General features: G+C 45.5%; 2 protein-coding genes and 1 non-coding gene across 4 annotated transcripts; all 3 read right to left on the bottom strand.

Moving 5' to 3' along the window:
- Positions 1 to 5,082: 5,082 nt before the first annotated feature.
- tex261 (testis expressed 261) lies at positions 5,083 to 9,331 on the bottom strand. Its single transcript, XM_030088500.1, has 6 exons — positions 9,150 to 9,331; positions 6,310 to 6,389; positions 6,080 to 6,233; positions 5,925 to 5,992; positions 5,742 to 5,844; positions 5,083 to 5,483 (listed from the first exon to the last, which is right to left on the bottom strand). The coding sequence occupies exons 1-6, from the start codon at positions 9,217 to 9,219 to the stop codon at positions 5,368 to 5,370; spliced, it is 591 nt and encodes a 196-aa protein (XP_029944360.1). The 5' UTR covers positions 9,220 to 9,331; the 3' UTR covers positions 5,083 to 5,367.
- Positions 5,548 to 5,620, bottom strand: trnak-cuu (transfer RNA lysine (anticodon CUU)). Its single transcript has one exon. It is a non-coding gene; the product is annotated as a tRNA-Lys (tRNA).
- Positions 9,332 to 13,022: 3,691 nt separating the features above from the next.
- Positions 13,023 to 20,911, bottom strand: shtn2 (shootin 2). Of its 2 annotated transcripts, none has more exons than XM_030088481.1 (16): positions 20,445 to 20,911; positions 19,804 to 19,856; positions 19,414 to 19,474; positions 19,218 to 19,312; positions 18,860 to 19,058; positions 18,429 to 18,526; positions 18,253 to 18,334; positions 17,584 to 17,678; positions 15,534 to 15,858; positions 15,304 to 15,457; positions 15,088 to 15,146; positions 14,311 to 14,411; positions 14,219 to 14,239; positions 14,057 to 14,110; positions 13,820 to 13,967; positions 13,023 to 13,400 (listed from the first exon to the last, which is right to left on the bottom strand). In XM_030088481.1, the coding sequence occupies exons 1-16, from the start codon at positions 20,530 to 20,532 to the stop codon at positions 13,222 to 13,224; spliced, it is 1,812 nt and encodes a 603-aa protein (XP_029944341.1). In that variant the 5' UTR covers positions 20,533 to 20,911; the 3' UTR covers positions 13,023 to 13,221. The 2 variants fall into 2 exon arrangements, with proteins under 2 accessions (XP_029944341.1, XP_029944342.1); XM_030088482.1 differs by having other exon boundaries at positions 19,804 to 19,853.
- Positions 20,912 to 24,692: the final 3,781 nt, after the last annotated feature.

Here is a 24,692-nt window from a genome sequence, read left to right as displayed (position 1 = left end):
CAAAATATTTTTCAAGTGCAAAGTAAAGTCTTTCAAATGGAAAAAAAAAATCCTCAAGTTAAAAAAGAAAAGGTGGCAAAGCAGCATCTCCTGCTGGCGACCTTGTGTAAAGATTTCTTTGAGGAAAAAAAAAATCGTCTTGCAGCCTTAAACTGAATCAATGGCGCCACCTGCTGCTGTGGAGGGCAAATTGCAGGGCATATCTTTTTGGTTGTCCGTTCACACATCAAGGCTGCTCGGAGCCACTGAAAACACAAGTTTTTGGCTTCAAAGGTGGAACTTTTGGAAAACGCTCCAACTCTGTTTCCGTGTAAATTGGGGATAACGCCACTTTTTGAAAACATTACAGCTCTGTCTCCATGGAAAAAGGAAAAAACACATTTCTGAAATGCTGCTACTACACATGTGCACCGCAGCCGTAGCAAATAGTCGTTCTGCTCATGCTCAGTAGATGGAAAATAAGAACAATGTCTTCCTCCAGACTGTCATGATTCCTGGTCCAGATTCCTCTAGTTTTACAGTTGACCTTCACTGTAGCAACAATCCAACTTGTTCTTCTGTCCAAACAAATGTCCACCAACTTGTCATTGTCATTGTGCATAGTGTATTTTTCTCTGTGCATTGTGTGTGTGGTTTCATTCCAAAAACAACCAACAGCACCCACTAGTGGCCTGGTATGGTCACTACATCATTTTGAGCATTTCTACCATTGCAGTGAAAACATTGTTTTCAAAACGTTGCCGTGTAAACGCAAAACTTTTCAGAAATGAAAATGCATAAATGATGCATTTTCACTTGAAACACTGGCATGCAAACGGGGCATACGTTTCTTCAATGTTTATCTTTAAATGTCACTCTTGCATCTGAAAATAACACCAATAAACTAGTTATTAATTCCTCATCATTTGTCTGATGAGTCTTTATACTTTCTGTATTCTGAGTTTCTTCTATAAAAACGAAAAATATTTGATCATTATTAATATTGGACCCTATCACTTCAAAAATGTCCTCCTTTTTTTTTTTTAACTCCTGATATCTTTTGAATCAATGAAAGGTATTTCCATCAGAAACATCATGAAAACAGCTCACAGTTTTTGACGGCACACACCACATGAGTCCACAGAAGTGTAGTCCATCACGTTCAGTTCAGTCGGGGGTCAAACGGTCAATAGCAGTGATCGGGGAGGCCCGCTGCCCGATGAGCCTATCGACGCTTCGGCCCCACACAGACATGGAGAATATACTGTAACTGTTCCCATTCATACAGAGGCCCGGCTGCAGAGGCGATCTGAGGCCTCGGCTGCATCGGCAGGATCGATCTGCTTGACTGCGACCGGGCGCGACCGGGCAATCCTAATGCACCATCAATATGAGCGCATGGGGGGGATGTGTGTGTGGAGCTGAGGGCTCTGCATCAGGGATGGCAGTATCTATTTCTCCCGTGCCTCCAGCCACTCTGCTGCCTTTATCTGTCACAAGCGATTACACGGACTCAGAAAATTACAAGTGCTATTGAACGTGCTGAAGAAACTGGGCTTTTATCCAAGAGGAGGAGGATTATGATTCACCATAGGAATAAATACATAGACGCTGCAAGGGTTGCTGGATTGGCTCCTCATTGCCATATTGAACTGATTTTCTGTGTGCAATATGGAAAAGAGAGTTAAGCAATTCAATTTTTACATCAATAAATGGAAGCCTTTCACTGTATCAACCTATAAAATTATTATTTGAACTTTTCACCAATCATTGACTTTATTATTTATTATATTGTCAAATACATGTGATCAACATATAGTGTTTATTTACAGTCAGGCCTTTATATTGTTATGTCATTCACTGTATACTAAACTTTCAACTACTACTATCACTACATTCCATGTTGTAACATTACAAGGGTTTTTCACGCACTACATATTATCTTTTTCTCCTCCAGAGGGAATATTATTTTTCATATATAACATAAAGTAAAAAAAACAAAAAGAAGTTTTATCTATAACCGTGTTGAAATAAATTATAATAAATAAATTATTGATGTTCAGTTATGAAAAATATTGCTCAGTTGCTTTTCTTTTCAGTTCAAGGATAACATTTGCTTTAGGCAGTAAAAAAATAGAGGTCAGACTTTCCATGCTTCAGAAACGCTTCTTTTTCATGTGACCGGTCCAATATGGCGGACGCGTTCACGTATGACGTCACAACGGTTTGCTACATTTCCTGGTTACCACTTTTACATGGCAACCATGGAGCCTGTCAACAAAACTAGGAAAAAAAGGCCGAAAAAACGAAAAAATCGGTAAATAATTTTCGTAATTGTGAATATAATCCTGTTAAATCCTGAAGTATTTTTCGTCATAGCTTACCTTTTCCAGCTGCAGTTGATCCAGATGCGTTTCTTTGCAGGACGGCTTTTACCGGCGGAGCTCCGCCCGGCTGCAGCGGCAGGACGTCCCCGGCTGAGGCTGCGGTGACGCCGGCCTCAGCATCGACGGAGGCCCGGGACACAGAGGTCAGTGAGGGGAGTACGAAACCCACCAGGGGAACATTTACACAGCGGAAAGACCGGGCGGGCAAGCTGGAAATGCATCTTTTCGTTACTTTGCAACTCTTCTATATAGATATTTAATAATGTATTGCGTCACTGGAGCTTAATAATGATAATAATAATAATAATAATAATAATAATAATAATAACAATAACAAATCGTTTCACACATATCAAAACATACACAGATATATAAGTGAAATCCATTCAAAAAAAGAAAAAGCCCTCATGGCCCACTCTGCCCTCCAGGCTCACTCGGCGCTCCTCAGGGCCTGTCTTTCTGGAAACCAGGCTACCGATCAGTTCCTGGTGCAGTGGAGCGAAGTCGGGGTCAATGACTTGGATTTTCTGGGTCAGCGACCCCTTCACGCGGTCCTGTCCTCCCAGAGCGCCGCCACTGCCACAACCTGCCTCAGATACCTGCTGGAGCGCGGCGCCACTGTCAACACGTAGGCACCTGTTATCTACTTGTGTTTTGAGCTTTGTGTTAGTTGGATTCCCAACTGAATTTCTTGGATAATCAGGTTGTGTTTAGCAATGGTTCAAACTGAAGTTAATGCGGATCAGGCCTTGTTCCCCAGTACCACAGACTCGGGGCAGACCCCGCTGCACGTCGCTGCCTCTGAAGACCTCCTCGACTGTGTAAAGGTCCTGGTGGATGCCGGAGCAGATGTTTTGGCACGAGACAACACGGGACAGACGCCCTTTGACCTGGCCTGCTCCTGGAAGGTAGCAAGGTATCAGAGGAGAACAGGCAGCTCACATCAGCGACTGAAAAACCTGTGCTTTGGTAAAGAGGCATCTTGCTTTTGACAGGTTTCTGAAACACTGCATGTGGTACGAAGAGAAGAAAAGGAAGGAGATGGAAGAGCGTCAGGCGGTTCAGGAACTTCCCGCCTCGCCCCACAGGCTCGCCGCCCCTCAGGACTTTCAGCCTCGGGACATCCGGAACGTCCAGCGTCTTCGACGCCCCCAGGGGAAGAGCACCTCCCCCTGGACAGAGGTGGCCGAGCACCTGGGGGTGGAGGAGCCTCCAGAAGACGCTCAGATCGGCGAGCAGCAGCCACCGCTTTAAACCCTGTTCACGTGCCTCACGGAGCAGGTCCTGCGATTCTGCGTCGTGGTCGTTAATGGGGAGACTTGGGAACCCGGTGATCAACCGGTCTCGGCTTCAAGGTGACAAAATTAATAAGGCGACGGCGCTGCAGTCAGAGGTGAGGGAGAGGTGAGAAAACCTCGGCCAACTGGGTCACCCGTCACAGATGGATCCCTGCACTCTCCGTGATCCCCCCCGGGGGACCGAGCCGGGGCCCAGGTGAGGGCCTGTCAGCCGCATGCGAGTGTGAAGCGTGAGCCGCGGCCTGTCAGCTCGGTGCCGACCACTCATGTGTGTGTGTGTGTGTGTGTGTGTGTTTATTGTGGGTTTTGTCTTTTTCCTTTACTTCATGAAGCACTTCACACCTCAGTGGAGGTCAAAGTGCATGCTCGCTTCAACCCGGCGCGTTCTCCCGAACCACATGGGACCGCGCGGCATAACGCCATCAAACATCACACACACACATACACACACACATATTGAAAAACCAATAGCGCTGCCAATCCCATTTTTTTTCTTCTTAAAAAAAAAAAAAAAATCATCCCAAAAGTTATTTCAACAAAATCGCTTTATTACGGTCGTGTGCACGCCAGCCTACGATGAATCGCACCGAGTAATTGTTAAAAAGAATTTCAGCCTTTTTAATGTTTCTTTTACAAAAAAAAAAACCGCTTCGAGCAGCTTTTGTCCCCAACACCTGTGAGCTTAAAAAAAAAAAAAGAAGAATTCATTGCACAGGTTTCGATCGTCAGAAGTCTTTACGTTTGCCTTTGATGTCAGGTTTAGTCGTGAATAGACGTTAAAAAAAAAACAAAATCACTTTATTTATTACTACGAACTCTTAAAAACAGTCCAAAAAGAAAAAAAACAGAGGCAGGCTGTCACAGCACGGCGCTGGTGATTGATGGAGCCGATGAAAACAAACTCCGTCCCTCGGTTCGGTGTTTTTCCTCCGGGAGAGACGCCATGTTTCAGGAGCGTGTGGTAAACTTTTCCTCGGCCTCTCTCCGCCAAAAAAAACCAAAAAAAAAACGACACTTCTGCTTCCTTCAACTTTAAAAAATTGCCCCGTTCACAGTTAAAATCCGAAGAATTTACGTGGTGATCTGTGGCATTTTGCACTCTTTCCTACACTGTCATGTGTCCCCGATGAACTATGTGCATCTAAACAGAGAAGGTGTGAGACCGACTGCACACACACTCACACTCACACACACTCACGCACACAGACGACCGCTCCCAAGACAGAAAACAGACGACCGCTCGTCTGCCCCGGTCCACACTTACAGGTATTTGGTGGTTGTTAATATCAAACCCCGCACACACATTTAAATACTAAAGCTTTAAAAAAAAAAAAAAAAAAAAACATGGAGTCCAACATGAGCGACGGGAAAGCTACGGATCAGATCCCCGCGGGCGGGGGGGCTCTGGGGGGGGCGTCGTTGGCAGTCAGTACAGACAGAAAGAAAGCGACAGACAGACAGACGTGGCCTGTGTAAACTCTGTGGCTCGTCCAGCAGGAAGCTCGTCTCTATTGGTTGGTCCGTCTTCTCTGTGTGCTTCTCTTTCCCTTTTGGCCGCCGCGTCTTCCCGGAAAAACGATTTTCCTCCGACCTTTCTTGCTTCTCGCCTCCCCTTCCATCTCGGGCACGTACACACACGCACACACACATACACACACACACACACACACTCACAAACCGCTGACCACCCCCCGAGGCAGCGCTCAGTACATTTTCTGCCGGCTGGGCAGCACCGCCTCTTTCAGGAAGGAGAAGACCAGGAGGATCCCCGACCTCTTCCCCCTCTTGCCCTTGGTGAAGTAATTAGATACAACGTCGTCTGAAAAACAGGAGCAGAAGAAGTAAATCAGACCACAGAGAAGGATCCAGTCTGAAAACACTAGCGCCCAACGTGGGGCTCGAACCCACGACCCTGAGATTAAGAGTCTCATGCTCTACCGACTGAGCTAGCCGGGCTACAGACACTACACCATCAATCACTATCATCACTCAGCAATACTGCAGGTAACTCTAGAAGCACATACAAGCTCCCTTTACAGATCAGCTTTAAAAAAAGAGCCAGCCGTCTGGTTCTCACCTCCCTGCTGCACCGTGGAGGGAAGCACGTTTTCTCCCGCCGACAGCGACACGAAGAAGGCGAAGGGGATCACCCACAGGCAGATGGTGAAGTATGCCAGCACCTGCGGGCATCGGGGACAGGAGAGGCCGTCAGGGAGGGTCGGCGACTCGACGAGGGGGCGCCACTCTGACGGGAAATTACCTCCGAGAAGGGATAATACTCTTGAGCAAAGTACTGGAAGGCCATGTAATGGTTCACCACCACCAACACTGTGGGGGGGACGACAGAGAAAGAAACAACAAACAATGAGAAAAAAATACTGTTTGCATTCAAATCTAACAGGAGAGTGTATTTACCGCAGGAGAGGATGAAGTTTGGGGAGCTGAGCAGGATGTACGGGAAGGTCTGCAGGAGGCCGAAGTACACCAGGTTTGTGAAGAGGCCCACCCCCACCATGAACATCGGGAAGCCTTCAAAGACGTAGAGGCCCGCCAGCACGACTGTGGAGAACTGGACACACACACACGGTGACGCAGCCGCACCGAAAGACGCAGGCCTTCCAGCGAGCGAGGGCTCGGCCACTCACCAGGATCATGTACTTTATTATTCGGCTGGTGGCCACTGTGTATTCTTCTATTAGTTCGGCCAAGTAGTACAGGCCAGCAGCTGGACGCCGACAGAGGACAGAAACAAACACAAAGAAGATTCATTGTTACCGTAGCTGGAAACGAACACAGCTGTGAGGGTCACAGTAGTTTTTATGATCATACTAATTCCAGGAAACATTTTTTAATCCCATTAAAATGAATTTTACAGCCTGTTTCCACTAAAAGGTTACAATTTTATGATTCCTTCTTTGCTTTCATTGGAAGCAGGAAGGGAAATAATGTTTTTACATGTCGTAGCTTCTGCATATCTTTTTTAATCCTTCCACAAAGTCATAACATTCGTGATTAAATACTGACACTGAGCAAGGAACGGCATGTTTTCTCCCCTTTCTTTAGCAAAACACAACATGTTTACCCTGAAAATAAGAACAAAGTCCTTGTCTTGTGACAAACGCTCCAGGCTGTGGCCCATTTCCAGAAAAGTTTTCAGTATAATAAATCGTGTTTATCAGTACTAACTTGAGGACAACTTTTCTTCAGATGTCAGACACAACTATTATTTCTAACACCTGAAGTGATCTGATTATAGTTAGGAAACTTTTTGAAGATAAATCAGTCACGCACTCATTTTGTTGTAGTCTGAAAATTGTAATTTGTCTGAGATACATCATTTAACCTCTATAGAAGGAGCTATAAAAACACAATTTGATAAACTGAATACCAGCTAAGATAAGACGGGTAAAAGCCAACACTTTTCAACAACAGAAGCATCACTGAACAGAGACCAGCACGTTTAAACTACTGTAGAAATCCAACACACGAGTCATGAATGTGTTTATGTTCAAGTTAAGATATCTGGATGAATCCTCCTGAAAGGACACACACACTCAGCTCTCACACACACAAACTTATAACTAATCCCTGCTGATATATCATCCCTGGTCCAGTTCCTTGACTCTCGGCATGTCGACACATCCCGAGTTCACTGAGCAACACTGTGCTGCAGACACAACCGCTTTCCCACAGAAACAGTTTGACTGATTCTATTTGTGGTGTAGTTTCCATGTTTTTATGTTAGGGAGGACGAACTTTTCCACAATCTGAGGATCGTTCTCGCAGCTGTTATGACTCCTATTTTTAACAGTGAAAAGTCAAGTTTGGATATACTGAGCAGGTACATTTGGTCCTCTAGAAGATGTTATTACAGTAACTGTTTCTATTTAATCCAACAGTTCACTATGTGTCCCAGAGGAAGGTTTGGGAAGTTTACATTTCCAGATTGCAAGAATAACTGTTATATTCCTGATATTTCTAATGCTGTATGTCAGTTATCCAAATACTGGTTATCAGTAAAAAGTGGCTAAATATAACACACTTTCCCTTTGCTTACCTCCAGCATTTCCCAGTGTTTGATAAAAATGTTTCCCACTTTTTCTTGCTCAGTTTACACCCCAGATCCCTCTGATATGCAACTTCTTTAGTGTGAGAACGTTTCTGGTAGCCCCACGTAGGAGAGCGGTCATGGAGGGCCTGTTTATCCTTACTGTCTCCCTGGTTCAAGGGTCCGTTTACGCAGCGGCGATTTCAAGTGAAAACGCAAAACTTTCAATGCATTCTGGGTATCTGTTTACATGACAACTGTGTTCGGAGCCACTTTAAACAACTTTGTCAGAATGGCTCCCAAGGTGGAACTTTTCAAAAATGGTGGAAGCGCTGCCTTGTTAATAATTGTTAACACTGATTTAATGCTTTATAAAGTTATTAATAAGCTTGTCATTTCTGATCAAGTGTGCCACTGTGAGGTGGGATACAACACATACAGGACTGGGACTCTTCAGACGCAGAGTTTGAGACCCCTGATCGAGGATGTGCGTTTGCTTTCCAAACAAAATTGTGTTATCACTTCAGCAAAAACCTAAACACTCTGGACCATGATTATTTATTTTGCCAGGAAATTGTCATTTTCCCAGTGTTCATATTAGAATTATGCCACATCACTTGACAATTGAGTCACACTTCATACACAACAGTACAATACACACACAGAGTGAGGGACACGCCTCATGAACAGCTGCAGCAGGTATTACGTGACCAGGTGACTGTCAACGTGTACACTCACACAACTTTCACCAACAACTTTAACGAAGCAAAACGTCCTGTTTGCACGTGGAGCATAAATAAACAGACTAACCTACCACAACATACAGTGTAAACAAACGTACAGTAACAACCGTAAACAAGGTGACAGAGCATAGTTCAAGTTAGCTCGCGAGCTGCACCCGCGTACCAAAGTCTAGTCGTATCTTGATCAGTCAGGGTTTAATGCAGTGATCAGACAGAAAGTCTGAGTGTGCCAGATTAATCAGTCGTGATAAACGCTGCAGCATAAGTTATAGATAAGATAAAAGCTGAATAGCTAACCATTAGAAAATCTGCTCCAACACGAAAAACCTGCTGAAAAAACAGTTTAAATCCCAACCATGGGCACAGTAAATCTCACGTTTTACGATTAAACATACTGTATAAAGTTAGTAATATTGTAATGACAGAAGAGTCTGTAAAACAAGTTCAGCTCATTTAGCTGTGATGCACCCATAAAGCTAGCTAAAAGCACTCCGGTAACAGAGCACGAATAGCTCATTTCAATTCGACAATCGTCTTAACTGGTACATATCTAGTTAACCTGTGGATCGCAACAATGTGAAGTTGTTTATTAAAAGAGATTTCCGTCCATGTTTATTAGCGCTAACTTCGTCCGCTAGCGTGAGCGGGTGCTAACACAGCTAGCCGCTCCGAGATTTTCCACGAGCCCACTCACCTATCGCGAGAGTGACGAATGATATCTGGATGACCAACGACAGCCAGCTTAGTAAATAAATAAACCACATCTCTATGCATATGCGACAGACACGCACACAAAAAAATAAGAAAGTAAAACGGGCGACAGCTAGCTGGCGGCTAGCTAGCGCTGGTCAAAGTTCCTCCCCTCTGTGCGTCTCCGGAGCAGCAAAGAAGGACCGCGAGCCCGGGAGAAAGGTCTGGCTGTGGCTGCAGCGCCCCCTCTGGTCGGAGGGGGAAGTGCACCCGCAGCCATTCAGGCACCAGGCTTTACAGGGAAATTAATGAAATTCATTCAAACAAAGCCATTAAGAATCATGATCTTGATCAAATAAAGCAATAAGTAAAGAATGCTTCAAAACATAAAGATAATAGATAATGAAATCATTTGTTTGATGGAAAACCTGATTAAATAATTGTGTTTATAGGCCTGATTTAAAAGAAGAGTGTGTCACGTGCTTCAGTTTTGCTTCTTCTGACTCTGGGAACACTTAGTGAACCTTTCTCTGAGACCCTCAGACGTCTGGAGATTTTATATTCTACAAACAAATCTGACATGTATTCAGGCCCAAGACCATTCAAAAATATTTTTCACTGAGAAGTAGGATTTCAAAGTGAATCGTTAGACACACAGTCAGTCAGTCCAGAGACTGTAAAGCTGTGTGAGTCTGAATGCTGCTAAATGAATATTTTGCCTTACCTTACCTCCACCAGAAAACCATTGCATGCACAGGAGAACATGTAAACCTGACCCAAACTCGAAATATTCTTTATTAGTGATGGTTAACGCATATATCTTAATGTGAGAATATCTCGGCTTTGATCCGCGGCTGGAGAGCCTTTTTATGTTGTCTCGTCCAACAGCATAAATACATGCATTCGTGGTACTCTAAATTGCTCTGTGATGAACTGCTGTCTCGTCCAGGTGTAATTTTTAGACACGTTTTATGGCCAGAACCCTCCTAAATTTCTTCCACTCTGAAATGCACTCTGCATTATTATCATTTTACACCTTTTGTTGAGCGGCGTTTGATTCGGGAAACTCCCAGTAAACACAGGGTTTGATGAGAAGTGGGCTAAGAGGCAGTCATCCTCACGGCTTCAGCTCGACACTCAGAGGCTCTCTCACCTGAAAACAGACGGCTGTAGAAAACATTGCCTTTTCACTGCAGCGTGTTTATCTCCTTGCTTTATAGGTGAAGTCAGATGTCAATGCTGTTTACTCAGAGCGCCGCTACGTTTCTCTCATATTCATAATTTCTCCACAATGAGCGTGATCTACCAATACCGAGGGCTCTGGAGGTCAAGGAAACATGCAAAGAGAGGAAGAGGAAGATAAAATGACACTATATGAGGGTGCTGTTCTTGTGTAAAGTCATTACAGCACATTTACTATCAGCAGTATCTTTAATATCACCTCTATTTCTGCTACTGGCTTTTATGTGCATGGATTCAATAGCGGCGAGGGTGCAGCAGCCATTACTACAGCTCCAAAGCCAACACCTTCAAAACTGAGGAGGAAAACAATAAAAAATGTATGTCTGGGAGTGAAAAGGCAGGCCTTCTAGTAAAGAGCTAAATGAAGTAAATATATAATATGAAACGGTGTGAAGGCAGTAAAATGGTGTCGGAGTCAAAGGTGAGAGTAAATTCATCTTCTTCAGTGCTTTTAACAAAGGTGGATGGGCAGCGGGACGGCGCGGCGCCGGGGTGCGTGCGCCCGCTCATGCATGCAATGCGCACGCATACGGCGGGATCCGTGTGGAGGTGAGAAAACAAAAGGCGACCGGCTGCATCGGGGAGGGAGGCCACAGATCACCTGAGGCTCTTAGCTCAACAACACCTCTGGGTTTGGGCTGCCACAGCTTTTAATGTGCCTAAATAAATGGCAGCCCCCCCCCCCCCCCCCCCCCCCCCCCCCCCACCTCCATGGTTCTACTGCAGCATCCAGACACCTCAGGAGAGGGGAGTGCCAGTATATTCATCCAAGTGTTTTTTTAATGGCTCTGGCTCTTTTTTTTTTCATACTTTCTGTATCATAAAAAAAAAACCTGTAACTTGCACTTAGATCAGCTGGAACGGCGGCTTCCCCCAGAAGAAAGACGATGGCCATTAAATACGGCTGAAAGAGCTCCATTTCCATTCGCGCGTGCAACAAGTGCCGGCTTTTTCACGGAGCGGGGTTAAAAGGCATCTTTAAAAAGCTGCTCTTCTTTGTTTTTCCTCCAGCCATAAATATCAGAGGCGATGTTTGTTTGCCACATATTCGTCCCATCTGCCACACTCAGGAGGATCAAACATTCATTAAAAGCTCCTTTCAGACATCGAGGCAATTACAGCTCAGAGCTTTGTTTGACCTTTACGGCACAGATCGAGATCAATCCGTTACTCCTGCAGACCAGATGGACAGTGTGTGAGAGTGATTGCAGTACACACACACACACTGATAGTTTTCTGCAATCTGAATGGATTCATCGGGTATTTTCTACATCGATGCGGCTGCAGGTGAGCCCAGCTGACGGTCCACTTATAGTCGTTAGGATTGTTGAGAAACCCCAGATGTGCACAGAGAGAACATGCAAACTGCATATAGAAAGGATAAACAGACCCAGACTGAGCTGAGAGATCAAACCACTCCGCCACTGTGCAGCCCAAGCAACTAGAGACAGGCACAGCTGTATTTCTTCTCCTTTAAAAATGCTGTAAGGTAATGATTCTGAAGGGAATTAAGCTTAAAACTTGCTATAATCAAAAAAAAAAAAAAACATAGTTTGCATCCTCCCAGTTTCCTAGTTACTGTATGTATTTTTTAACATTATTGGTTGCATTCTTTACATTTTGGGAATTCCTTCAACTATATAATAACTTACAGTATATTATAGGTAAAATGTTGTGATGGTAATGAATCAATGTTTTACATCATATCACTGGCCGGTGCTCATGGTGAGATGTAACCTAAAAAAATAGCTCTAATAAGTGTTGTATTTACTGTGTGAACAAAGAACATTTCTGATTTCCATCCATCATCCATCCATCCATCCATACTCCATCATCTATCAATCCATCCATTCATCCATCCAACCATTCCTCTGTTCAGCCATCCATCATCCATCCATCCATCCATCCATCCATCCATCATTCATCCATCATCCATCCATCCATCCATCATTATCCATCCATACTCCATCATCCATCCATTCATCCATAATCCATTATCCACCCATCCATCCATCCATCCAACCATTCGTCTGTTCAGCCATCCATCCATCCATACTCCATCATCCATCCATCATCCATCTATTCATCCATAATCCATCATCCATCATCCATCCATCCATACTCCATCCATCCATTCATACTCCATCCATCCATCCATCCATCCTCCATCATCCATCCATCAACATCCATCCATCCATCCAACATTCGTCCATCCATCCATCCATCATCCATCCATCCATCCATCCATCATCCATCCATCCATCCATCCATCCATCCATCCATCCATCCATCCATCCTCCATCCATCCATCCATCATCCATCCATCAACATCATCCATCCATCCATCCATCCATCCATCCATCCAACATTCGTCCATCCATCCATCCATCCATCATCCATCCATCCATCCATCCAACGTTCGTCCATCCTTCCATCCATCATCCATCCATGTCACTCGCATCTTCCTCCAGATCTTCAGGACCAGCTGAACATTAAAATCTGTCCATTGCTTCTCTGGACTCTGTTCATCGGTCACTCTAACACAACGGAGTTGATATTTAACACACAGAGAGCCTCTACTGAGTCTCACTGATAATAAAGTGTTAGTTTACATATTGACGATCAGACACAGATGTATAGGACACTGGACTTCAATCCACTTTATGAAGGTTCTTATAAAAGTAAAAACAAACCTCAGTAACAGTAAGATTTATATGAATGACTTCTTATGATTTAAAGACAAAGTGAAACAAAACACTCAGACGTCCTACAGTCTGATCAAACCCTCTTTGGTTCAGCGTCATTAAAAAGTGCAGCTGCTCCTCTGGCGGCCCTCACATGTCGCCCATCACCAGCGCCGACGCTCGGATGCGAGAGTCCCTCTTCTCCCGGTTCTGCTTGAGCCTGCGGAGCACGGGGGCGCCGCCACCCGCTCCCACCCAGGACACGTCCGCCGCCGCCGCCGCCGGGGCCGGGGCCGGGGCCGGGGCCGGCTGCTCCCCGGGCTGAGAGTCTGGACAACACATCGCCACAGGGAGGTCATGAAATAAAAACCTGGATTCTGCTTTTCTAAAGCCAGATGTTATAGAAACAGCTTTGGGATATAACTCCTCTGGTGAGTGTATTTTCCCTCAAAGGATGACATTTATCCCCCCCTGCATGGTAATTAGAGCTCCTTCACCAGCAGACCTGACAAAACACATCAAATAAATGTATTTAAAAAGCTAAAGCAGAGGATTAAGTTTAAACACACCGTTTATTTCACCCTAAGGAGTGCATTTTGATTAAAGTCAAGCGCTGCTATATTTTAAAGATATAATATATCGCTGTCAGTGATGTGTTTTAATAATATTTACATTGCTTTTTAATCAGAATTAAAGAAAACCCTGTGTGTGCACCCTGCCTGGTGTGTGTACCCAGAGGTGTGTGTACCCTGCGTTGGAGCCGTGGAGGTCCGGTCCTGGTTCTCCCCCATCACCCTCCTCCTCCTCTGCAGCACGCTCAGCAGCTCGGCCTCCCCGACGTTCGGCCCCGCCCCCCTGGGCGGCGCCCGGCGGTGGCGCTGGTGCTTCATGCTGTCCTGGTGTGTCATGAAGGAAACAGATCACGGCGTCGGTCGAGGCCGGCTTCATTTCATGTGTGTGTTTTTCGCTTGAGAGCGACGGTTACCAGCATTCCTTTCAGCTCCAGCACGGCTGACTTTCTGTTTTCACTCCTGTGGTCCTGCTCCAAAAAAAAAGAGGTCAGACTTGGAAAAATATTGGAAATATGTCAAACACAGAGAGACAGAGTGTTTCAGCTGCTGCTTCCCCCATCCTTCCACTGGCTGACCTTCCACGAGCCGTCGTCATCCTGAAACATATTTCTTCATTTTAATCAGTTCGATTAGAAAGATTAAAGCTTTGTCTTGTTCTGCAACTTGCCTGGGTTCTCCTGGTGGGCCTCAGGGTGATTCCTTTCTTTATTCTCTCCATCATCTCATTCACTGCTTTGGTCTTCATGTCTAACAGAGGAGAGTTTTCCTCTAAAAGTGAAAACAGAAGGTCATAATTTGGGCTGAAAGTGAGCATAAAGTTTTGTGAAACCGAATTAACATTTGATCCATTTTCAACTAGGGTGTCAAATCTATGGATCATGGGCCAAATCTGGGCATCAGAATGACACTGTAAACCAAAAAAATGCAGAAAAAACAACAGAAAACCACAACTTGTAAATGAAAATAAGTGCTATTTGTGATTTGTGACACTCTCCGCTGACAAAACACAACACTGAGACCGAAAGTGGAAACTGCTGATTCAGCAAAACAACAAAATGCGAAGAAGCTGTGGCAGAATAATGATTTTCTAAAACACATTTCCAGTTGATTGCAGTAGTTTTGAGAAAAAGGGCTTGAAATGTGAAAATCTTCAGAATGTTTCGACTTTATTTTCATTAAAGCTAAAGGAAAGGTTGGAGTTGATGGTATTTATGGGTTTTAATGCTGATATTTTGTTGGTACATGTACAGTTTTACAATATAACAATATAAATAGAACTCAAAAAGAGAGAACAGAAGCTGTATTTTTTTATTTAAATCAATATTTTTACATTTTCCTCTCTTTTTTCTCACTAATTACTGTAAATCTACCTTGAATTCACACATTAAAGCTAAAAGAGAAACCGTGTACGGCCGATTTAAAGGTCTTCCAAGGAGAAACTCACTGTTTTGTGCGGTTGTGTTGCCTCCATCTTTCCTCCTGCTCTTCAGGAAATCCCCTATACTGGAAAATAGGGTCACGGGGGTCAAATCCTAGCAATCAGTGGACGAGTGTCTTTACAAGTGGCAGTGGGAGAAGTGCATGTTTGGAAAAATAAACACGCTTAAAGCGGTTTAGTGTAAATGCATCAGTGTTTAGAAAGAGCTGTGGGTTCACATACTTAACAGGCGCAGTGGATGGAGGAGGAAGAGGAGGAGGAGGAGGAGGAGGAGGAGGGGGAGGAGGGGGAGGGGGAGGGGGAGGAGGAGGAGTGGATTCCTCCACCTTCTCTCCAGCGTTGTTCTCTTTGTTCAGTGCGTCTTGTAAATGTTTCACTACAAAGGAAGACAGAAGGAAAGATTGAACGTTCTGATGTGATCGTGTGTCTCTGAGCAGCTCCAGGGTTTCTACCTTCCTCCTGGAGCTGCCGGACGGCGCCCCGAGCCTCGGACAGCTGGGTCTGCAGGCCCTCCCTCTCCTCCTCGCTCCTCTCCAGCCGCTCCCTGAGGCCATCCGGCTCCGGCGTCCCGCCGCCGCCGTCCCCCTCTGAGCCGCTGCCTTTCGTCTGATCGCAGACCTGCTGCTGGTAGTAGAGCTGAACGCCGGACAGCGCCGTGCTGATGAGGGATATTTGCTGCAGAGCGTTCTTCAGCTGCAGCTGCATGTCGGCCTCCTCGCCCCGAGCCGCCGCCGCCGGCTCGCCCCATCGCTGGGCCGCTTTCTGCTCCTCCAGCATCTGAGAAAAAAAAAAAAACACAATCCAGACGCAAATTCATCTCTGACACTTCACACATGCCTTTATTGTCGTCAGTCTCTTTGGGAAAACGGCGCAGAAAACACATCGAGGACAATGAGGCACAATTACAGACAGAGAAAACAGACGCGTGAACGGCCAGCGGTTGATTTTCCTCCCCGCAGGAGGGCGGCGAGCGATTTCAGGGTGGCGTTTGGCTGAACAATGACTCGGGAGGCTGGCTGCTCATCGGCGTCGCTGGAGAGCGGCGACAAACCGGCATTGTTCTTACATTACGATGAGAGAAGTGTCGTCTGGAAACTTTGATTATTCCTTCAATGGCTGATGATTAGTGTGTGTAACTCCTCGGTAATCAGACCTTTTGTCCTCCTCTGTGATGTTTGCAGGTTTAAATGCTCAGGTAAAACATGAGCGTCGATGAAAGTAAATGAGTTTGACACAGGAAGGAGAGCTGGGGTCGTCCACCAGACGGAGACGGCACCAGATATGAGATGTTTTCAGGGCAGTTCTGGCGTCTTGTGTCCCCCCCTCCCTCGGCGGCGGCGCCGTCTGGCCTGCTTGAGCTCCGTATCGGTGCGAGCTGCGCCGGTGCTCGGCACCGCGAACCACACCGCTCCGATCCGGAGCCTCCCTTCAGCACAGAGCCATGTTCACACAGCAATTAGCACAATTATTTCATACGTACACACACACACACGGCACAAAGGAACAAAGACACACACACACACACACACACACACACAGACACAAAAAGGTCCAAATTGTTTCCTGTCTGAGGCCCGGCGTCATTATACCGCCGCGCATCACAGGGAAGAGGTGTGAATGGTTGTTGTTTTCAAAACACGTGAAAACACACAAATAGTGGCGCGCACAAGAGGCGTTCAGGCACAGGGGGGTCTTTTACCATGAATTGAGAGTAAGGGGCTGGATTGTGCGGGGAGTCGGGGGTCCCCTTTCACAGGTAAGGACCCCTGCGAGGCGGCCCATTGTGCGCCTGTCCGGTAAATGGGGGACGCGGCGCACAAAGGCGACAATTGCTATATGCTCGGCAAAACATAAAGGTGTCAGGCAAAGACAGGTTGTGCTTAAAAGACCGCTATTCTCCTTCAGCCGCCGTGATGACCACTAATTACGGGGGAGGGAGGGGCTAAATGTAGGGGGGGGACGAGGGACGGGGACAGAGACGGGTTTTTTGAAAGAAAAGCCCTTCATTATGGGAGCAGCTGGGACAGCCAAAACCGAGCCGGGCCTGTGTGTTTGTGTGTGTGTGTGTGTGTGTGTATGTGTGTGTTTGGGTATGTGGACAACAAGTGAATTGATGTTTTTGTCTCGTGTGCGTGTGTGTGTGTGTGTGTGTGTGTTTCACAGGGCGAGAACCCAGATTTGACCGGAGTGTGAAGGTGGAGAATGGAGACCCTCTTTCTGCTGTCCTCCCACATCAGCCCCTCCCTGACAGCCAGTGTGTGTCTGCACGCACTCCAGTGTGTGTGTGTGTGCATGCGGGTGTGTGTGTTCTCGTCCGGGTGTCCGTCTCTTGCCCGCAGCCGCCCGAAGGTCAGCGCCGACACTCCTCGCCCCTTCCTGTGGCACGACCTGTCACCCTCAGTATCTATAGGTGTGAATGTATGACAAAAGGTTCCGTGCTACACACACACACACACACACACACACACACACACACACGCTCTCTCACACACACGCTCGCACCTGGTGGGCGAAGACTTCGGCGTGCTGCCGGAGGCCCTGCTCCAGCTCCAGCTTCTGAGACATCTCTGTGAACTCCTCCGTGACAAGCTGAGAAACTGCAGCAGGAAAAAAAAAAAACTTACTTTTAAACAAAAACATACAAGAAACAGGCAGAAACGTCACAATCTAGGGACTGGAAGGCTTTTAATACAACGAAAATGACAAAGATCGAGGGATTTTAAAAGCTATTTCAGCAAAATATTCTGACAAATTCAGTTTCATCTGATAATAGATGATTAAATATAGAATATCATTAAAATTTGGATACTGAGGAAAGTAAAACATCAATGATCAAACCAAACTGGCAAAGAAAACAAGCCTAAAATAAAAGAAACTACATTTTAAAGGAACTTTCAAAATGTCAGCAAGAAAATGAAAGAATATAACAACAAAGTGTTGTAAATGAAGAGGTTAAAATAATTATTTTAATCAAAGACGGAGAAAAAAATTGCAAATTTAATGAGAAAAATACTTTTAAATCAAGTTTCTTTTTTTATTTCTTTCAGGAGAATCATTAACTCTGATATTATGAAGAATAATTGATTAATAAATGTGGTCTTTGGGCTTTTGAAGCTTATTTTATTGGTTTTTCTGAGTCTGAAGCGTCTGTGGACCACAGTCCTGACGCACCCCGTTTCAGCTTGTTGACCGTCCTCGTCTGTTTGCTCATCGTCCTCAGCATGCTCTCTTTCTCCTCCACCTCCAGAGTGAGCTGAGAGGAAAACACACACACACTGTTACCTGTTACTGTCTCTCACACACACACACACACACACACACACACACACACACACACACTGCTGTACCTGCTCCCGGAGCTGGAGCTGCTCTCTGCTCAGATCCTCCACCTGTTGCTGCAGCTGCAGCTTCTCCGCCAGCAGACCGTCCACCGACACCTGCAGCTCTGACACACACACACACACACACACACACACACACACACACACACACACACACACACATGGATAAAAAGGCCAAACAGTGTGATCGTGGGGAGAATAAAAGTGCCATTACAGCTGAAATCGTGCCGCCCTGCGGCTGCAGTAATGAGCTCATTAAGCAGGAAGCGGCTCGATGCAGAAAGATAAATCCTGCAGAGGTTCAGGTCACAGCGACTCTCCGTCAGCAGAGGAGCAATCACTGAGTGAGACGCTGAGGTCAGGTAAGGTCAAAGGGGAAAACAACAATCCTAACATAAACAACGTTCATGTTTCACAGTGAATTTCTTGTTTCCAACCCGAGATCTTGGCCTGATGCTGGAACAGCAGCTCGTCACCGCCGCCACCACCGCCGCCGCCGTGGTCGACCACGTCCCCGTCGGCCACCAGGTCAGCCTCGGGGTCGAAGGTCAAGGCCTGCAGGTTTTCAGGCAGCTCAGAAATGCACGGCATCAGCATGCGGCTCCTCCTCTTCAGGTCTTTGTTCTCCTTGGTCACCTAGGCGACGGGGGGAGGAGGCGGCGGGTGAGAGCAGGGCGGAGGAGGAGGAGGAGGAGGAGGAGGAGGATGCTCGCATTTTGTTTTGGGGGGAGAAAAGGGACAGGATGAGGACAGATAAGGAAGGACAAGAGGAAAGGAAGAGAAAGACGTCGGTACTTCTAGGGCCAGGGCCTCGGCGCTCTCTCTGCAGGAGCGCTCGATCTGGAACTGCAGCTCCAGGACGCTCATCTCCTTCAGCAGCTGGCTGGAAACTGCAGAGAAGAACAAGACGATAAGATGAAGAAAACCAAACTTCCTGATTCATTTGATCCATTCTTCTTTAACTTTTTTTTTCCTCAGAATAATGTCTCACCTTCCTCCAGCTCCGCCAGCTTCTGATTGGCCTCGTCCCTCTGCTTCTCCAGGAAGCGGCTCTATCAATCACGGCCACAACAAGCAAAAAAAAAACAAGTGAAAGAGTTCAATCAGGCAACAATAAACTCCTGCAGCTGATTATAATCCACATCGTCGTCTTTTATCAAGCAGAGAAAATTACCTCTGTCTTTGTTAGTGGCATCAAATTTACCCAATTGTGCTTTCTGGAGCAATTTGCTCTCTTTTTTTTTTTCAACTTTCTTTCTTTGCAATAATAGCGTGTTGTTAATTAAACATGCAAGATTTCTTAACCAGGTAAAGTTGTGGAGTTCGGGTGAAATGTTTTGCTCTTTTAAAAGTGATGAAGCAGAGCTGGGAGCAGCAGTACCTGGATGTCCTCCTCATCCTCAGAGGAGAAGCTGCTGTCTTCCTCATAGTCTGCTGGAGAAAAAACAAAAAAACACTCATTTATGTCTTCATATCTTCACATGACACAACCGAACTCCCTCACTTCCCGTCAGCATGACTGGAGGAAGAGGAACTTCTGGCGGCGTCGTGGAGCTCTGCAGTGGCAGAGAACACGGGAACTGAAAGCACGGGAAGATCCGACACGTGCTTTTCACTTTCGGTCATCTGGGACTCGCTGCGGTTTTCAGCTCCTTCTTCAGTTTTGCTCGACGGCTTCAGACTCGATTCTTTACTGTCCTCGGTACAAACGGCTGAATCACGCTGATTTAAAGTCTCTTATTGAGCTAAAATTCATGTTTATCAAGTACTTGAGAGAACCTGACTCCACTTTCTTGCAGTAAGGCTCAAGAGTGTGTTTTGTTCAGTGAGCAGATAGAACATGCAAACTCCGTGCAGAAAGGTTTCAAGCCACAGTTCATCCAGGCAACCGGGGAATGATTCTTAAAACTCATAGTCTTTAAAATAACTCTTATTGATGATATTCCAGTGAAGTTCAGCCAACTAGTGTTCAAATCTTACTGAAACTCTGTTAGTTCCCGCCCGAACCCCCGTCAGTCTTACCTGCAGCTCGGCCCTCGTCGTCCGACGCCCACATCCCGCCGGACGCCATGCTGCAGCGCTCCGGCGAGCCCAACCCAGTGCTGCACATTCCAGCACGGCCGGTCTGCTGTCAGCTGTGCAGCACAGATGTGATCTCCTGCTCGGAAAGCTTCCCACGCAGCTGAAAAAAATGAGGAACTCCACAGACTCGCTTCGGTTCTTCGCTTCCACAGAGAGTTTCGGTGCCGAGCGGGAGGACGGCGCTCCAGGTCTCCCAGGGACGCCGCTGTCTCTCCACGGCCAGATCAACGTCGTTCAAGCAGGCAGTGCCAGTTCTTCTTGTTCCTCTTCTATTAGCATCCGGGCACAGAGTTCACGACCTCTGCCACAGCACACACACACACACACACACACACACACACACACTGTAGCTCAGGACGGTGGTGCTGATGGCACACACTCCTCCTCCGCCCTGAATTATTTACAGACTTCAAATTTTTCGATCCCCGGCTCCTGTTTTATTCAGTCAGCTGATCTGAAGGACTGCAGGAGAACAGGACAGGTCGGGGTCGCGACCTGGGAGGGTTCATGTTTCAGGCCTCTGGAAGAGAAACCAAAAGCATGGTCCTAATCTTTTATCAGATTCAGTCAACAGTGATCTTATCATCATGTTTTATCGCTTTAGTTTCAGTGATGAAAACAAGAAACCCGGTTTCCTCCTCGTCATTCTCCATGTCTTCTTCTCTACTGGAGGGTCAAACTGAAACGTTTTCCACAAGGATTTATTAAAAGTTACTCATTATATGTCTTTAAAATTAGACTGTGGCAGCAATTGCTTCATTGTAACTCTGAATCGACTGCACGGTGGTGTCAAACATGTGGGTTTCGGTCCATCTCCGGGCCCCCGCGAGACATCTAGAAGGTGTTAAAACAGCAAGATCTAATTTCATCAGTTTTTGTTCCATTTTATTCCATTTTATTTGATTATTCAACATTTTTTTTAATGTTTCGACTCTTGAAAGTTGCTATATAAACATACTTTCATTCATTTACTTAAATGATCAATTCATCTTGTGTTTTTTGCAAAATATTTCAAAATGTACTTTTGTCAATTTGACCTAAAACAAATTGAAACTCTGAAACTGTAAAAAGCTTCTTCCTCTTTTCTTTTATTAAAGGTTTTCAATGCCTTTGTCTTGAAGGTCCTTCAAGATTAAATTATTGCCGGACCTAAATTACTTTTTACACTTGTCTCTTGAAGAGGTTATAATAAGGAACCGGACAGTTTGATGAATGTAAGGAAGGTCAAATGCAGAGATGTTCCAGAAAAATTAACACTCCAGTCATGTACAAATACCTGGAACATAATTTAGCATTGTAATGACGTATAAATACTTTATATTAATATCTTTATTGTACTTTTATTTCTGTTTTCACTCGTTTGTGCCTCTAATATTTTAAAAGACTAGATGATGCTAGATGAACGGCATCACTGTAGATTTCTGTATGAGTGAAAATCACTACTTTTATACTATTTTCACTCTTTTTCTGAGTGAAAAACTACATTTACATGTATGCATGTGCACTTTTTTAACCTCAGGCAAATATATTTCACAGAAATACTGAATGATTTATTGAAAAGATCTTTTTTTTTCCCTAAACGGTTTGTTGGTTCAGCTCACACGTGAATGGGCGCCGTCCTTGTGTTTTAATGAGCCTTTTCTCTCCCGGTGAGCTGCTCTCTTCACGGGCAGCACCTGAGCGCCGCCGACCTCCTCCGCCCTGTCACCCTGACCTTTACTAATGATTCCTCGCCGCCCTAATAAAGGTGAAATTGTCACTTAACATTAGCGGCTGTCTGGTGTTTCTTGCAGCGGGAATCAGTCAGTCTATTAAAGAAACGTGTTTGGGGAAGCAGACGGGTTTAGTTTAGAATCACAAAGGCTTGATGAGAGCGGCGTCTGGAGCTCGGGCAGCTCTTGACATTTGCTTCACGGTCTCTTGCGAGATCATTAAAGACACAAACAACAGCAATTAAATTAAAATTGTACTATTTCAGTAATAAAATCAGATTCTACAGTCATGCTTCAAATGCAAAACTGGAGCCTGCGTAGCTTTAAAGGCTGTTTTCAGAGTCAGACGACTGCGGTTCACAGCTTAGACCTAAAAGTTCAAGGTAAAAGTTCAGGATGGTAATCTTTTAGTCACATAACACCTGATAAGCACGTGCAATAACACACAAGGCTTCTCTAAAACGCCGGCCGTTAACCCTTCAGGCGGGACGCTGCGTGAGTTTCACTCTTTTCATATGAAAGTTTTACATCTTTTCAAAACAACTCAACTGAGTTATTTACCAATAGAAGAGAGAAAACCCATTGAAGGAAGACATAAAGAGTATTCTAAGGATAAACTGGACATGTGACAGGATCCAGAGTCTGTTATAATACAAAAGAAAGTGAGTTTTCTGCTCCACTGCAGTGTTTATTGAAGTGAGGCCTGCTTCCCATAGGGGGCAGCAGAGAGCTGTGGGGGGGCCTGATGCTGCTTGACTGCTTTAGTCTTCTTCTTTTCTATCAGGAATTCTCAAAAATCAACAAATAAGTGGAGAGTAGAACTTTATTTTATTAAAAGTAACCTGAATTTGCTTTATATCTAATGAGGATGAATTAAAGTTTAGAAATATATTTTCTGGACTTTGATCAGGATCAATCAGAAAATGCATCGTGTTGTTTTTTTTTTTTTCCATATCAGGACACGCAGTTCTGTTCTCTACTGTACTGTTGATCATTTTTAGCTAAAACCTGACGTTTAACCTTTTGTTGCCGTGTCTCCAGCGCCGTCAGTCACAGACGGGAGTGATGGAGGTTTATCGTTTATCAGCAGCAGCTTTCTGGAGTCGGACAGCGACATCTACTGTTCGCAGAAACAGCTTGATATAAAGGTCTTAAAATAAGTCATATGAAAATAATGAACTTATATTCTAAAACACAAAGCAGCTTCAGCTCCATAAAACACTCAGACATTTCAAAAGACTAATTACCGCCCTTGAATCCCAACAGCTGAGAACAATCATGTTGATTAATCTGAAAAACTCTACAGTCTAAACCCAGTTTTCCTGCTCATGTTCTCTTATTTATTTATTTACCCTTGTAAAAGACATTTCAGTCTCAACGGGATTACTTTTTCTGGTTAAAAAAACGTTAATTAAAGAAAACAAACGTTTTGAAAACTATGTCCGTTTACACGGAAACGGGAGGAACAGTGAAAACCGTGCAGTTTGCATGTTTGGCCAGCAGTTGGAGCTGTTTGTTGTTTTTGTAATGGAACCTGAAACACATGCCTGCAGAGAACTATAGGCTGTAAGGCATTTTGTTTTGATTTAAATAGAAATTAGTAATAAAAACTAATTCAAAATCTTGCTAAAAGATTTCAAACAGTGATAAATCGGCTCCAAGTTTATAGGGAAGAGAGTTTTCATGAGTCATAAATCGTGATGTTTTCCTCCCAAAATCCTGCGGGACTGAGACAGAAACAGGACTCAGCGTGAGTCACGGCTGCTGATATCTGAGCCCTGATTGGCCGGGGCGTCGCGCGTGCCTGTCCTCCTGAAAACCTCCGCCCTGGCAACCCTCCGTCACAGAGCTGCCGCTGCAGCATCTGCTCCTCCTGGACCGGGGGACGGCTCTGGTCTGGAGGGGTTTATCTTTTTGAGCACATGACAGGAAGAGGAGGAGAGCCGCGGTCATTATCTGGCTCCACGTTCAGTGTTTGTGTGTGAAATTAGCAAATAAACTCTGAGTAAAGGAGAAAGATTATGGAGGGAGGGAAACACACACACACACACACACACACACACTCACACTCACACACACTCACACTCACTCACCTGCTGCAGCTCGGGCCTGCTCAGCACTAATGACTGTGTGATTGGATTATCCGGGCTTTTAGCAGCGCCACAGCTGCAGCTAACAGAAAAGCTAACCTGTAGAGGTCAAGCTGGGGTCAACAAGAGGCCAGCGGGGTCGTGGCCTTTTGCACCTCGCTGGTTCTCCGGCGGGACGCTCCGAGGAGGCCGGGGGGATGAAGGATTTCAGGGGACAAATGATGAAAGGAGGCTCTTTTATTTAATTTAATGTAGCAGAATATTTTTTTTTCTGGGAATTGAGAGATGAGGAGGAGGAGGAGGAGGAGGAGGAGGAGGAGGGCAGGAAGACGCGATGCGATGTGACAGAAGAGCCTCGCAGACACTGCTGGCCTCCCGGTGACTCC

The sequence above is a fragment of the Salarias fasciatus genome, chromosome 3, assembly GCF_902148845.1.
Source record: "Salarias fasciatus chromosome 3, fSalaFa1.1, whole genome shotgun sequence".
NCBI lineage: Eukaryota > Metazoa > Chordata > Actinopteri > Blenniiformes > Blenniidae > Salarias > Salarias fasciatus.
This window is presented reverse-complemented; position numbering and strand designations above follow the sequence as displayed.

Excerpts from the sequence above, each read along its gene's own strand:
- tex261 (XM_030088500.1), bottom strand. The coding sequence starts at position 9,219 with ATGTGGTTTATTTATTTACTAAGCTGGCTGTCGTTGGTCATCCAGATA. Across the intron at positions 5,993-6,079 it reads AAACTTCATCCTCTCCTGCG|TGTTGGTGGTGGTGAACCAT; the intron begins GTAAATACACTC and ends TCCCCCCCACAG. Across the intron at positions 5,845-5,924 it reads AGTATTATCCCTTCTCGGAG|GTGCTGGCATACTTCACCAT; the intron begins GTAATTTCCCGT and ends CGATGCCCGCAG.
- shtn2 (XM_030088481.1), bottom strand. The coding sequence starts at position 20,532 with ATGTGCAGCACTGGGTTGGGCTCGCCGGAGCGCTGCAGCATGGCGTCC. Across the intron at positions 19,857-20,444 it reads CGACGAGGGCCGAGCTGCAG|CAGACTATGAGGAAGACAGC; the intron begins GTAAGACTGACG and ends TTTTTTCTCCAG. Across the intron at positions 13,401-13,819 it reads CTCCACGGCTCCAACGCAGG|ACTCTCAGCCCGGGGAGCAG; the intron begins GTACACACACCT and ends TGTGTTGTCCAG.